General features: G+C 36.9%; 2 protein-coding genes across 2 annotated transcripts; one reads left to right on the top strand and one right to left on the bottom strand.

The window, feature by feature from the left end:
* ifnphi4 (interferon phi 4) lies at positions 1-2,296 on the top strand. The gene is made up of 6 exons (XM_060888166.1): positions 1-38; positions 1,255-1,339; positions 1,484-1,558; positions 1,663-1,809; positions 1,980-2,057; positions 2,180-2,296. Exons 1-6 carry the CDS (start codon positions 1-3, stop codon positions 2,294-2,296), a joined length of 540 nt encoding a protein of 179 aa, XP_060744149.1.
* A 3,832-nt stretch (positions 2,297-6,128) lies between these two features.
* Positions 6,129-9,769, bottom strand: cd79b (CD79b molecule, immunoglobulin-associated beta). The gene is made up of 5 exons (XM_060863932.1): positions 9,555-9,769; positions 8,851-9,162; positions 8,577-8,695; positions 7,330-7,383; positions 6,129-6,629 (listed from the first exon to the last, which is right to left on the bottom strand). The coding sequence occupies exons 1-5, from the start codon at positions 9,604-9,606 to the stop codon at positions 6,522-6,524; spliced, it is 645 nt and encodes a 214-aa protein (XP_060719915.1). The 5' UTR covers positions 9,607-9,769; the 3' UTR covers positions 6,129-6,521.
* Positions 9,770-13,213: the final 3,444 nt, after the last annotated feature.

Raw genomic sequence — 13,213 nt, 5'->3', positions numbered from 1 at the left:
ATGACCGCATACTCAAACCTGGACACGCCCACAATTGCGTCAGCATGGTTTACGTTGAGAAAATGACTTCTCAAATGAAGTCTCAAGTTCAAATAACTATATTAGAAATATACTTAATAATATTGTTTATCCTTCAGCTCATTTTTTCTGGTCTTCTGTGTTTGGGGATGTGAATTGGTGTAAAGCTTGGCAGTGGATAAATTCTATGTTAATAAAAAAGTAAAAGAAGTCTCTTTTAATATAATGCATAGAATATACCCAGTAAAACGTGCTGGAACGTTTTAAATTAGATATTGATTACTCTTGTAATTTCTGTAAAGGTGAAAAGGAAATTATTTTTCATTTGTTTTTCCATTGCGTAAATACAAAAATATTTTGGATTGAGGTGGAGAATTTAATTAAGAAAAAAATTGAACATTGAATTGCAGTTGAGTGGACTCGATTATAATGATCTATAATGATCATGGGATTGAAAAAGAGAAGGCATATTTCATACAGTTGTTAATATTAATGGGACAATTTCACATTCATAAAATGAAATGGTCTGACTCCAAACCATTTTTTTTGCTTTAAAAATGATTCCAAGCTTTATTGTTCTGTTTTGTGTAATTGTCGAAGCAAAAAGGCAATTCGAGCTTATAATATTGTAAGCAGATATGATGTATAGGGTAGCACTCTTTTCATTTGGTTTGTTATAATTTTGTTCTTGTCCTCTGGCATTGTTGTTATTTCTTTTATTTTAGTTGCTGTGTATTTGTACTTTAAAGAATATATCTCATTGTACTGTTGGTTAATGGCATTAATACAAAAAAACAAACAAAAAAAAAACTTGAGTCTCAAGTTTATTAAAACATCTAAATATTTCAAACAGAAGGTTACATGAATGAATAGAACAATTTAAGATGATGAATGTAAATGTCACAATATACCACACACACTCACACACACACACAGACACACAGAAACACACACACACGCACACACACCTAGTGGTATATTTTCATAGGTGTGGCATTTGGTTTTTTGGTTGCTTTCAGAAAGTGAAATTCCACTCGTAAGACTTTCTTTACATTGTGCATCTCACTTGTTGTTTATAAATACTGAGTATTAACAGTGCACACGATGGTGAGAGTAAAGTGTAGAGAACTTCACAGTCTTATTAGGAATACCAGTCTGCTGAGAGTAGAGTGTGTATACTGGGAAAATAATGTCTTCACGTTTGATGCACCTTTGTGTCATTTTGACTCTGTGCAGTTTGAGCTGTGGCTTCAGCTGCCGATGGATGAACCTCAAATTCAAACAGCACCATGGGACATGTTTAGGACTGCTTAGAGAAATGGTATGTCATCTATCTATCTATCTATCTATCTATCTATCTATCTATCTATCTATCTATCTATCTATCTATCTATCTATCTATCTATCTATCTATCTATCTATCTTCATTATTTTGCTAACATCTGTCTTGTTTCCATACATTCAGGGAGAGGAAATCAACATCAACTCCTCCATCCCGGATAACTGGCATCACTGGTTCTTTAATCACAGCCATACTCAGGTTAATACGTTAATGATGATTTTCACATACAGAAACTGTTGTACATGTCCTGTTATTCCGTGTGTCTTCCTCCCTCATCCTCATCTCCCTCCTTTCTCCCTCAGCCTGAGAAGCAGATCTGGTTCATCGTTCAGACTCTGGACGAGGTCTCGCGGCTATTGGAAGAGCCGGACTCTGTGTCCTGGAACAAGGACAAGCTGGAAACTTTCTTACATTTGCTGGATCAGCAGGCCAACGGACTACGCTCATGTGTGAGTGCTCGTTTTCTCATTGTCCTCTCTAAATGTCTCAATCAGGTGTGAGATGAACATTGGACAGTAAAGTAGACATGAGGTTTATGGACTGATTTTTGATCAAATCGAAGTGATCCAAGCATAATGTACTCTTTTAATGTGTGTTTTTTTTTTTTTTTTAATCACAGCTTGATCACAAAATGAAAAAGAACAAACGATTGCCCTTATACTTCAAAAGACTAAGAGATCTCACCAAGAACGAGAAGGTCAGCAATTTATTCATCATCCCTTTTTTACACACAAATTACAACAGAGACAGAAAGATATTTTTAAAGTAAAGGTCTGACGATGAGCTGAAATACTAAAATATCGGGATTTAACTTTACAGCAGGAGAAGAACGAGGCCTGGGAGTGGATCAGAAAAGAGCTGCTTCAACTCTTCGGGCTGTTGGACTTTTTCCCTGCTGTCTCTGGGAATCTTGCTGCAAACGACAATCAATCATAAGCAGATCATTGCGGTGGAAACCGGACGGCTCTGAGACCAATTCACAGAACTGCCAGAGAAAAGCTACTGGCTGTTGTGAAAGCCTCTTTACCTCCAACTGCTCAGCTTTTACTTGAATTGTTTTTTCTTATTATCTATTTAATTTTTAATGAAATTATTTATTTTAAAAGTATATGTGTGTTAAATTATGAAACATTGATCATGCCTTATTTTCTTAAGTATTTCTATTTAAAATTTATTTACAAATAAATTATGTATTTATTCATTCATGCTTTATGCACCTGCACTGTGAAAGTTTTGAAGATGTCAGTTCGAGATCCTGTTACAGTTATACTGCAATTGAGCGCATCTTAATAAAAATTACATAAAAATGCCTCAGTTGTGTATGTGTTATTCACTTATTACTAAATACTGGAGTTTATAAAGCTGACAGTTGATGTCTTTAACAATTTTATCTTCATTGTCGGTTTCTACAATATTACGATGAGTCTGACGACTGTTCCTGAACATTACAGTGTGATTGCTGTGCAAAACACATCTGACATCGAATAATTGGCATCGCTGGTTCTTTAATCACAGCCATACTCAAAAACTTAAAATATTTAAAAACTTAATATAAGAAACTTAAAAAAAAAAAAAGGATTTATTTTTCAAACGTTTTTATATCTATGTATTTATTCATGCTTTATGCTCCGGGACTAGTTTTGAAGATGTTAAGTGAAACAACGAATGTTAATAAACTCATTCAGAGCACTAACTAAATGCAGTTCTATTTTTTACAATGCAATTTTTGTACAAAATAGATTTGATACTGAAGAGCATTTTTGTTAAGCAATTCCACCACAATGTGAAGCGCTATAATAGCATTACTAGATGTTACATACATTAACTCTAGCATCTGTTTTGTATGAAAACCTCAGGGAATCCCAGCAGTTTCTAAAATACAAACACTTTACACCAAAAACCATGTGGTACTGAAAGCCACAGAAATTTGTGCAAAAATCCACAGGTTTGCATATGTTCCTAATTAAGTGGTCATATTAGAGTATGTGTGAGCCTGACAAATGCTTGGAAATTTAGATAACCAGATAAAATAAAGTAGCATTAAAAGGTCCCATATCAACAAACCTACTTTCTTTATCTAATGGGGGCATGTAGTAGCCTAGTGGGTAATGTGTTGGATTCCTGAAGTTTGGAAGGTTGTGAACTTAAATGCCAGGTCCACCAGGCTGCCATTGTTGAGTCTTTGATCAGTGGGCTTAATTGTGACATACGGCTAAGTACGGTGACCCATACTCAGACGTTCTCTGCATTTAACCCATCCAAAGTGCAAACACACAGCAGTGAACACAGACACATCGTGAACACACACCCGGAGCAGTGGGCAGCCATTTAGCGCTTGGGGAGCAGTTGGGGGGGTTTCAATTTTTCAGGGAGCTGGATTACATACACAACCTGAGATATTCCATTTCAAGGGAGCTCAACGCTACATTATGGAGAATAGCAATACCAATGGTGCCACCCTGTGGAAGAATGCCTGTCACACATGGCTGTATGGCACAGACAACTGAGAGCAGATAGGGATCCTAGGATTGAGTTCATGTCCAGTCTGTAAAGCTTGATAAATGTGTGCGGAGAGGAGCAGCCTGCCACAGCACAATCATCATTTGTGAAGGGGGCCTTGACTCCTGGAGGTAAAGCCATTTCACCTGCCTAATAGGACAGAACGATGGCATATGTAACCCAGTAAGAAAGGTCCTGCTTGGTGACCACATTACCACAATCACCAAAGCAGACCAAAACTTTGGAGGATTCATGCCACTGTGGAGCAGTGGACTGGAGTGGACGTAGTAGATGACTAGCTTATCTTGCTCTGGACATACATGAGGTAGTGGAAAGGCTCATAAGATGACTGGCTTGCCCATCGCAGAAGACACCTTTGGAATGTAGCATACCTTCACTTAGATGCCTGAATTTGTGTATGCTGCCCAGCTGCCCTGTCTTTCCAAGGGTTAGGTTCGAGTGGCCACTGGCCTTCTGTTTCTCCCTGTGGAAACTAGCTTCTGGCTGAAACTGGCTGGTGAATGCAGCAAAGAATCAGTCTTCCAGATGCAGTGAAGGATCAGTTCCACAAATGCTGATGACTCCTGTTTAGCTTCCTGATACTTGTTGATAACAATGTTAACTATAACATCACCTAACAGACCTTGAGCAGATTTGGGCCATCCAGGAGGAAGTCTGTGACCTTCTTTTTTACCCCTGTAAGGTTGAGCCACAGTTGCCTCTCTATGACAACCATGAAACACAGCCATGAAATGGCCAACTGCGCAGCCTGTTTACTTAGGGGTATGGTAGCCTATTGGGTAAAGTGTTGCACTACCACTCAGAAGGTTGTGAGTTTGAATCCTAGCTCCACCAAGCTACCACTGCTGGGCCCCTGGGAAAGGCCCTTAACCCTCAATTGGTCAAGTGTATAAAAATGTAAGATGCTCTGTACAAGGGTGTCTTCCAAATGCCATAAATGCTTTCTTAGTGCACTGAGGGCCAAATTTGTTGCTCAGTGGAGTTCATTTATCCCCTTAGAATCTGAGCCCTCACTCTGATCAGATGCCTGGTCGCAGACACCGGACTCACATTGGTTTTTCAGTAAAAGTGAGCCAGATGGGAGCAAAGCTTTTTTACTAAGATGCACTCACAATGAACAGCCATCCCTGTTGAGGTATGCATCTTCTGTACTGTTTGCTTGCGATCAGTGGACATACAAAATAGACTAACAATCCTTTACAGACAGAACATCTCTCTGAAGACATTGAAGCTTAGACATTGGGGATTAGACGCCCTTTTATGGTCTTGCTGATGCAATGTCACCTGATCTCACGTTGGCCTACAGAATTAGCACTTTCCTTATCATTTTTTTTTTGCCTTGTATTGCCTATGTAACATGATTCATATACTGTAATATGTTACATGCTGGTTAACAGACCTGACCACAGGATGGCAGTAGTTTTTACTGTAAACAGTCTAGAGCTCAGAAAAGCTGAGGAGACACTGCAGGGCGGAGTATTGGAACTGACTACTCATGTCTCCTGTATGAAAAAGTTTGCATATTTAAGACACAGGAAATGAAATGTGTGGTGCAGCACTGCTAAAGGGTAAAATGGTGAAAATATCACAATAATCCTTATACATTTTAAAGATATATATATCCTTAGATTAAGAATTTAGAATACATTTTTACTTTAAAATGGCTTTAATTTGTTTTATTTTTGTGTATTTATTTATCTTATTACCTCACCGTTTGCTATACAGTGTTAAGAAAAAAAATCAAAAGGGTACTAAATATTTCCCAAAAGTGCTTTATTCCTTTCATACCGTACCAATTTGCTGATGATTACAGCACCATAGAGTTCATCATAGAGTTGTGTATTTATACTGTTGTGTATTTTTGATGAGTATTTTGTGTTCATATTGTTAAAAACCTACATGCATAATTTAAGAATTATGTTTGGAAGCAGTGTTACTACTTCCGGGTTGTTCAAGCGGTTAAGGTTTTGAGTTGTTGATCAGAGGATCATGGTTTAAGCCCCATCACTGCCAAACTGCCACTGTTGGGCCCTTGAGTAAGGCCCTTAACCCTCTCTGCTCCAGTGGTGCTGTATCATAGCTTCCCCTGTGCTCTGACCCTAATCTCCAAAGTTGGGAAATGTGTAGAGAGAATATCACAGTGTTTGAGCATGAATGGGAGGATGAAAATGTGCGTAAATGGTTGGACCTGTGGAAAACCACCTGACTGTAAGTTTAGAAATAGATATGAATGGAAAGAGAACACAGCTGATGGCCACGTGTCTTTATTCTGGTGGAACAAATCACATATTCAGGAATTTCCATCAAGATTTTCTACAAAATATGTTCATTCCTAATGTACACAGCACCATTAAATGAATAAGCTTAAGCTGGTGAATAAAAAAGCAGATCTTGCTATTTTAATGAAACAAAGGAAAGGAACTAATTGCTTTGTAAGTGCAAGACTTGTTATTATGTTATATTATATTATATATTGAGCGTTTGTGTGGAAAATGAAGCACATAATGAAAATAAAAAACTTTTTTGTAATATGCATTTAATGTAATGTATTACTGTATCGTGTTCCTAATTTATCAATCCACAAAGAAAAAGATTGACTAGAACTATGTTAACATGAGATGTACTCTGCATCACCACTTTATTACTCCTGTTCTGGAGACTCGATTTCCCAGGCTGCATCTGTATCTGGGGCTGGAGCAAATGCAGTTAGGTCTTCATAGAGGTCTCCACAATGCTCGATGTCCAAACCCTAAGAGAGTAGGAGAATGAAGACAGGAAGACAGGAGAGACAGACAGAAAAAAAAAGAAAACCCACATTGTAGTCAGAGAAGTTGTTAATTTAAAGAAGAAGAAACAGAAGAAAGAAAAAAAGGCAGACAGGATGTTTGACAGAGAGACATGAGCAAAAGTGAAAGAGATACAGTAAGAAAGGGATCCAAACATTTGTGAAAAAATAATGACAACAATGATAACAGTGTATTCTTGTCTGTCTTAACACTTCCTCTTCCTGTAAGACACGCAACAATGCATGCAGCTATTTTCTTTAAAAAGTTAATCAACCAAAAACACAAAGCTGTTAAACTCCTTCATAAACTCTACACAAACCATTCTACACAAACACACACACAGTCAGACACAAACACACACACACACACAAAACACAGTCAGACACACAAACAAAGACACAAACACACACACACCACACACACACAAAAACACAGTCAGACACACAAAGACACAAACACACACACACACACAAACACACACAAAAGCGCAGTCAAACACACAAAGACACAAACACAAACACACACACACCACACACACAAAACACAGTCAGACACACAAACAAAGACACAAACACACACACCACCACACACACACACAAACACACACACACAAACACAAACACACACAGAGTAAATAAATACTATAATATTAAAAAACAGCACCTCATATGTATGATCATGCTCAGGCTCTTCGTATACAGCTTCCTCTTTATGCTCCTGATAAGAGAGAGAGAGAGAGAGAGAGAGAGAGAGAGAGAGAGAGAGAGAGAGAGAGAGAGAGAGAGCACATATAAATCTACACATCTCCTCGTATCTTTCCCACTAGAGTTAAAAGGCTATCCATATTTAATCATCATAAATATTAAGATGTAGGCTACAATAAAAGTAGACAAAAGAATCCTGCATTAGCTAGTAAATGAAAGAAAATTTTGCTGATGATTATATATATACACACACGTATACACTCTACATCCACTTTAATAGGAACACCTGTATACATTAACACAGCTATTTAAATAAAATTTCTATCTATCTATCTATCTATCTATCTATCTATCTATCTATCTATCTATCTATCTATCTATCTATCTATCTATCTATCTAAATCTATCTATACATAAATCATGCAGATGCAGGCACAAGAGCTTCAGTTACTGTTCACATCAAACATCAGGATGAAGAAAACGATCACAGAATAGATGGATCAGAAGTGCTGGATTTATAGTATTTCCTAAACTGGACTCATTTCTACTCTTTAATCTACTCGTTTAACTCTTTTTAATTCTAATCTCAGCATGCAGAAAAACATCAAACACGTAGATGAATGAGCTCCAACAGCTGAAGACCACATCAGGTTCCCAGAACAAGAATATGAGGAATATTTCTCCAGTTTCTTCTGACTGGAGGAGAACCCAATGTTGTCTTCTCCTGTTGGAGCTCATCCACCTCAAGGTTTGATGTTCCGTGCAGGTTATGTTACAGGCATCAATACTATCACCTTCCTGTCAGTTTGAACCAGTCTGACCATTGAGCCACAATTCAACCACACTGATATAATGAGTCAAAATACAGATGAGAGACGAGTTAAAGACGTCTGCGAAGACTTTGTATGCATACAGCTGAAAAAAACACCAGATGTTTTAATGTATACTTTGTTTTCACTATAAACTCTACGGTATATCTTTAACACTCATGTCTTTTTCACAACACAAACGAAACACCTCGCATACCATAAAAAAAGTTTCTAAACTGAGATATATAAAAGCTAAAGAATAATTAATTACATTTTTAATCTGTCCTCATGTATATAAACGTTCATCAAAGCAAAAAAGAAGAGCTTTGCATGTGTGTGTGTGTGTGTGTTTGTGTGTGTGTGTGTGTGTGTGTGTGTTGATGGGTGTGGCTCTTACCAGTCTATAATACCAGACCAAGGGAACAATTATACACAGTAGGAGGAGAAAACTCTGGAAATAAATGATTATGTCTTTGATATAGTTCCTTCTTTCAGCTACTTCCGGTTTGCCCTGTCCTGATAAGAAAAGGATAAAACAGTGCAAAAATTGACAGAGAGAGAGAGAGAGAGAGAGAGAGAGAGAGAGAGAGAGAGAGAGAAAGAAAAAATTATATATGTGACACAGACCTATATGCACCTTATACTTTTGGTCTAGAGATGTTTAGACTTACTGAACACTTGTAGCTCTGTTCCAGGTCCCAATGTCTGGTTCATCATGCAGTAGTAAATGCCACTGTCTTTGACCTGTACGTCCTGGATGAATAACTGACTCTTCATGTTACCTGACTCCTTACATGCTCTGGTATTCGTAAATTCATACTTAGTATTAATGTTCACTACTTCACTTGTACTACTGAACTTGTACCACTTCACCACCACCTGACCAAGAGTCTGATCAGAAGCAGAACACGTAAATCCTACAAGTTTTCCCACTTTGACGCCATAAAACCTGGGCTTCTGATGAATTTGAAATTCAGCTGTGTCTGGATAGAAGAAGGAGATAGGAAATGTCATGGAAGAATAATATGAGCCCGGTGACTGCATCACTCACTTTACATGGAATTACTTCAACAATATTACTTAAAACTGATTACAAACATAATACAAAAAGATGTTTTGAAGCATTTGCAAGTTCCTCTTTCATACCCAGATGGAGAGGAAGTAGAAGACTGAAAACAACACATCCACTGTATGCAAAACACTTTTGCCTTTCCACAGCTCTTTACTAATTATTAAAGATCTAAAGAATGCTGGATAAACCATAATGTCTTCACACCAGAATTGATTTACAAGCACAAAAATGCACAAAATAACTCATTACTTGTTATGCATCATACGAAAAAATGTTCTTTAAAAAAAAAAAGAATGGTCTTACCTGATAGGTTCACCAACAACAGAAGAAAACAAGCTAAAACTATGTTGTTCATGATAACTGAGTCTGAATTTCATCCAAGAAACTACAAAGTGAACAAAAGCATGAAGATAAAGATGTGTGTGTGAGTGTGTGTGTGTGTGTGTGTGAGAGAGAGAGAGAGAGAGAGAGAGAGATAGATAGATAGATAGATAAAGAGAGTAAAGTATGAACCTCCTTGTACCATAAAGGGGGTGGATATCTCTAAGCAGTCATAGTAAGATTCAGTCACTGGGCATTATGCAAATAAAAGCATTCAGCCATGAGGTCTGAGTCATAATCTGGAAAAAAATATCAACACTGGTCAAGAGACATTTATACAAACTAAACCATCTTACAATTATAGAAATGTTCTTAAGCATGGATAATATTTGTATGTTTATATATAGACTGTTCTTTATGTGTGGCATAAATGAATTACAGTAGAAATGAATAGAATTAAAACAGCGATCTTTAGTCAGTTACTCAGTTCAACGTAGACATGATACTGTACATAAATGTTGAGAAAAATAATGAAGCTCATGTTGAAGATGAAGATTCTGAGTAAAGGGATGGATGGATGGATGTTTCATTTGAATTGAATTAAAACCAGGACCTTTGTGCTGAAGAAATGGGAAGAAATTGTTTTTAACACCAAATTCTTGCATTAGGTGACAGAATATTTTGGTTGTTGAAAATAAATGATATTAACATTACTAAGAACTGAAAACGGCCCCAGTTCTTCACAAGATAGTGGAAACGTTCCTTTGAGATTTCTCTTTTATAAATCTAAGCAGTTGATGTTTAAAGGTCTTGTTCAAGAGCCCAAGCTTGTCCGAGGCAGCTTTGTGGTGCTGAAATTTGAAACCTTCTAAACAGTAGTCCAACATCTTAACCGTGTTCCAAATTGGGTCCTCTGTTGTTCAGATCTGGTGCTTGGGAAGGTCATAGGAAGGTCACTATTAGCTCCGCGGTTAAAATGTCAGACTACTGATTGGATGGTTGTGAGTTTGAACCCAACCCTCAGATGTTTGAGCATGATAAATTTAAGTCTTTAGATAAGGGAGCTGGCTAAAATGCTGTAAAGGTCACAAGAGAACACTCGATGAACTTCTTGTTAATGTTAATAAAACCAATTTGAAACAACTTTCGCTTTGTCGATTATCATGCCAATAGTAGCCGATCATTAGAAGATGCAGAATAAAGGTCACTGGTGATGATTTCCATACAGAATTCTATATGTACTAGCTCAGGTTCTGTTATGCTTCATGAAGAATTTGGACCTTCAGTGAGAAGCTACCGACTCCATGTGGTCTCTCAGGACAACAACTGATAACATGAACATTATGAACAGTGGCTACGCTAATTCCTCTCCAGTTCTCTTTTTCTACCCATCCCGAGGCATCTAGAGATTGTTCCAGCTCCACGTGTGTTCCGCTTCATGAAGGTTTCGGACACTCAAAGAGAAGATGGCGACTCCATGTGTTCTTTGTGGACAACAACCTCATAATTAATACACAATTATCAGACTGTTTCTGACTGGAGAAAGGACATTATTTATAATAACACACTTTGGTGTTTATAACAGTTTATAATCACACCCTCCAGTGTCACCCAAATGAGGATGAGGTTCCCTTTTGAGTCTGGTTCCTCTCAAGGTTTCTTCCTCTTCCTCTTCTCACCAAAGTCACCTCAGTCACCTCAGACTTGTTCATTAGGGATAAATACAAACACATTAAAAAATATATTTAATAATAATCTTGAACATTTTGTACTATATTTCTTATGTTCTGTAAAACTGCATTGAGACAATGTCCATTGTTAAAAGAGCTAAAGAAATAAAACTGAATTGAATTCTACACTAATCTGAGCCTACATTTCAGTAGACAGCTAGAGATCTTTCAGTTCTCAATACAGAGCCTGAAGCTATGAGAAAATTGATAAATATGTGACAATTAGGGCTAAAAGCTAAGAAGGAGGATTAAACTTTAATAAACAGTAAAAAATAAATTATGTAAAAGTTCTCCAATGTAAACTGTAGTGCAGACTCAGGACGCAGAGCTCAGGATCTACATGCAATTTGGTAAGAAAATCTGAATTTCGTGTGCACACATTAACAACCAGGTGGTTTAATTAATTCATCAGTAGAAAAAGAAAGGCTTGTGTTTCTTCCGCTTGCTTGAATGGACCAAAATAGATATGATGTGTGTAGGTAGATGAGTCAGGGGTGGAATCCTCTAAAGATTTATTAAGCATATCCGTCTTCAGCTAACTGGAAATGATTCATTAGCTGTAACTTGTATAATTTGACATCAATGATAAATAGCCACATAAAGTGTAAAAGTACAATTTATCCACTGGGGTTTTACTTCTATTGCTTTCATAGTGACGGTGTGTTGTATTGGGATTCACCATAAGACATTTGTTGTTAGAGATGTGAACTGTTTGTAACAAGATTTTTCTAAATTATTCCAACTTGTGCACGTGTGTGATTTGGGAAAATCAGAGCAACCTGTATGGTTGGATGTGATCTGATTCGCAGTTTTTCCAAACTGTGCTAGGGAGTGTTGCTGAACTTTGACCTTTAACATACCGACTGTTTTGATAGGAACTTGGTGTGCTTAAGATCTCCAGATGACTCAAATCACACACACACACGCACGCACGCACACACACACACACACACACACACACAGTACATGTCAATAATCTGAACACATTATAGCAGAAATTACTACACAAAACAAAAAACTATTAGCATGATGTTCTCCATATAGTATTACTGTACTTAGTATGTCCACTGTGCTAAACACTGATCATTGAAATATCTGCCAATTTGTTAGATGAAAGTCACATCTTTGGTAATACAAGTACAGAATATTATAATACGCAAATACAAGGGTAGTTAAACTATGAAAATGTTTTGAACAAAGCAGAAATTCCTGTCAGATTTGCACTTGTTACCCGAGGTGAAGCCGACGCCTTGCGGTAAGTAAAAATAGAAACTAGAGTTATTAGAGGAGAAAGGCATCCAGGAAGTGCCCAGAGAGAACCATAAGCTTAAAGATAAAAAAAAAAATACTCAGAATTTCTGAGAATGAATTCTCACTCTTTTAAATACACTTTCATAAGAAGGTGTAACAGGCTTCAGGCTGTGGGAAGAAAAACAGATCAATCACAATCACAATCACATTACCATTAAATTTCAGTCAGAATTGTGTTAAATATCCATTTTATTTAAAATGATTTAATTATATAAAGAAAGGAAAAGAAATCTACTGGGTGCATGACATATATACAAGCAAAACAAGCTGAAAGCACTCAAATCTCTCTTCGTAATATAATGTAAACAGTTCTGGATATATTTTACATACAGATAAATCAAAAGTGCTTTATTTGTTAATTGGCACATTTTCAGGATTGAGACATGAATAATTAGGTTAAGACTTACACTTAAAAAAATGTCCTTAAGCTCACGAGTAACGAAGAAAAAACACAACAAATTATTTCTGACAGTCAACAAATTCAAATATTTTGCGATGATCACTGATTATTTGAACTAAGAAGCTGTCTATGATGATTCTTAACACATAAACCGCAAGCACTGAATTCAGTAATATTACATTTAATAGCAGTACAAACTG

This window comes from Tachysurus vachellii, chromosome 2 (assembly GCF_030014155.1).
Source record: "Tachysurus vachellii isolate PV-2020 chromosome 2, HZAU_Pvac_v1, whole genome shotgun sequence".
Taxonomy (NCBI): domain Eukaryota; kingdom Metazoa; phylum Chordata; class Actinopteri; order Siluriformes; family Bagridae; genus Tachysurus; species Tachysurus vachellii.
Note: the sequence above shows the minus strand (reverse complement) of the source record. Positions and strands in the feature narration are given on the sequence as shown.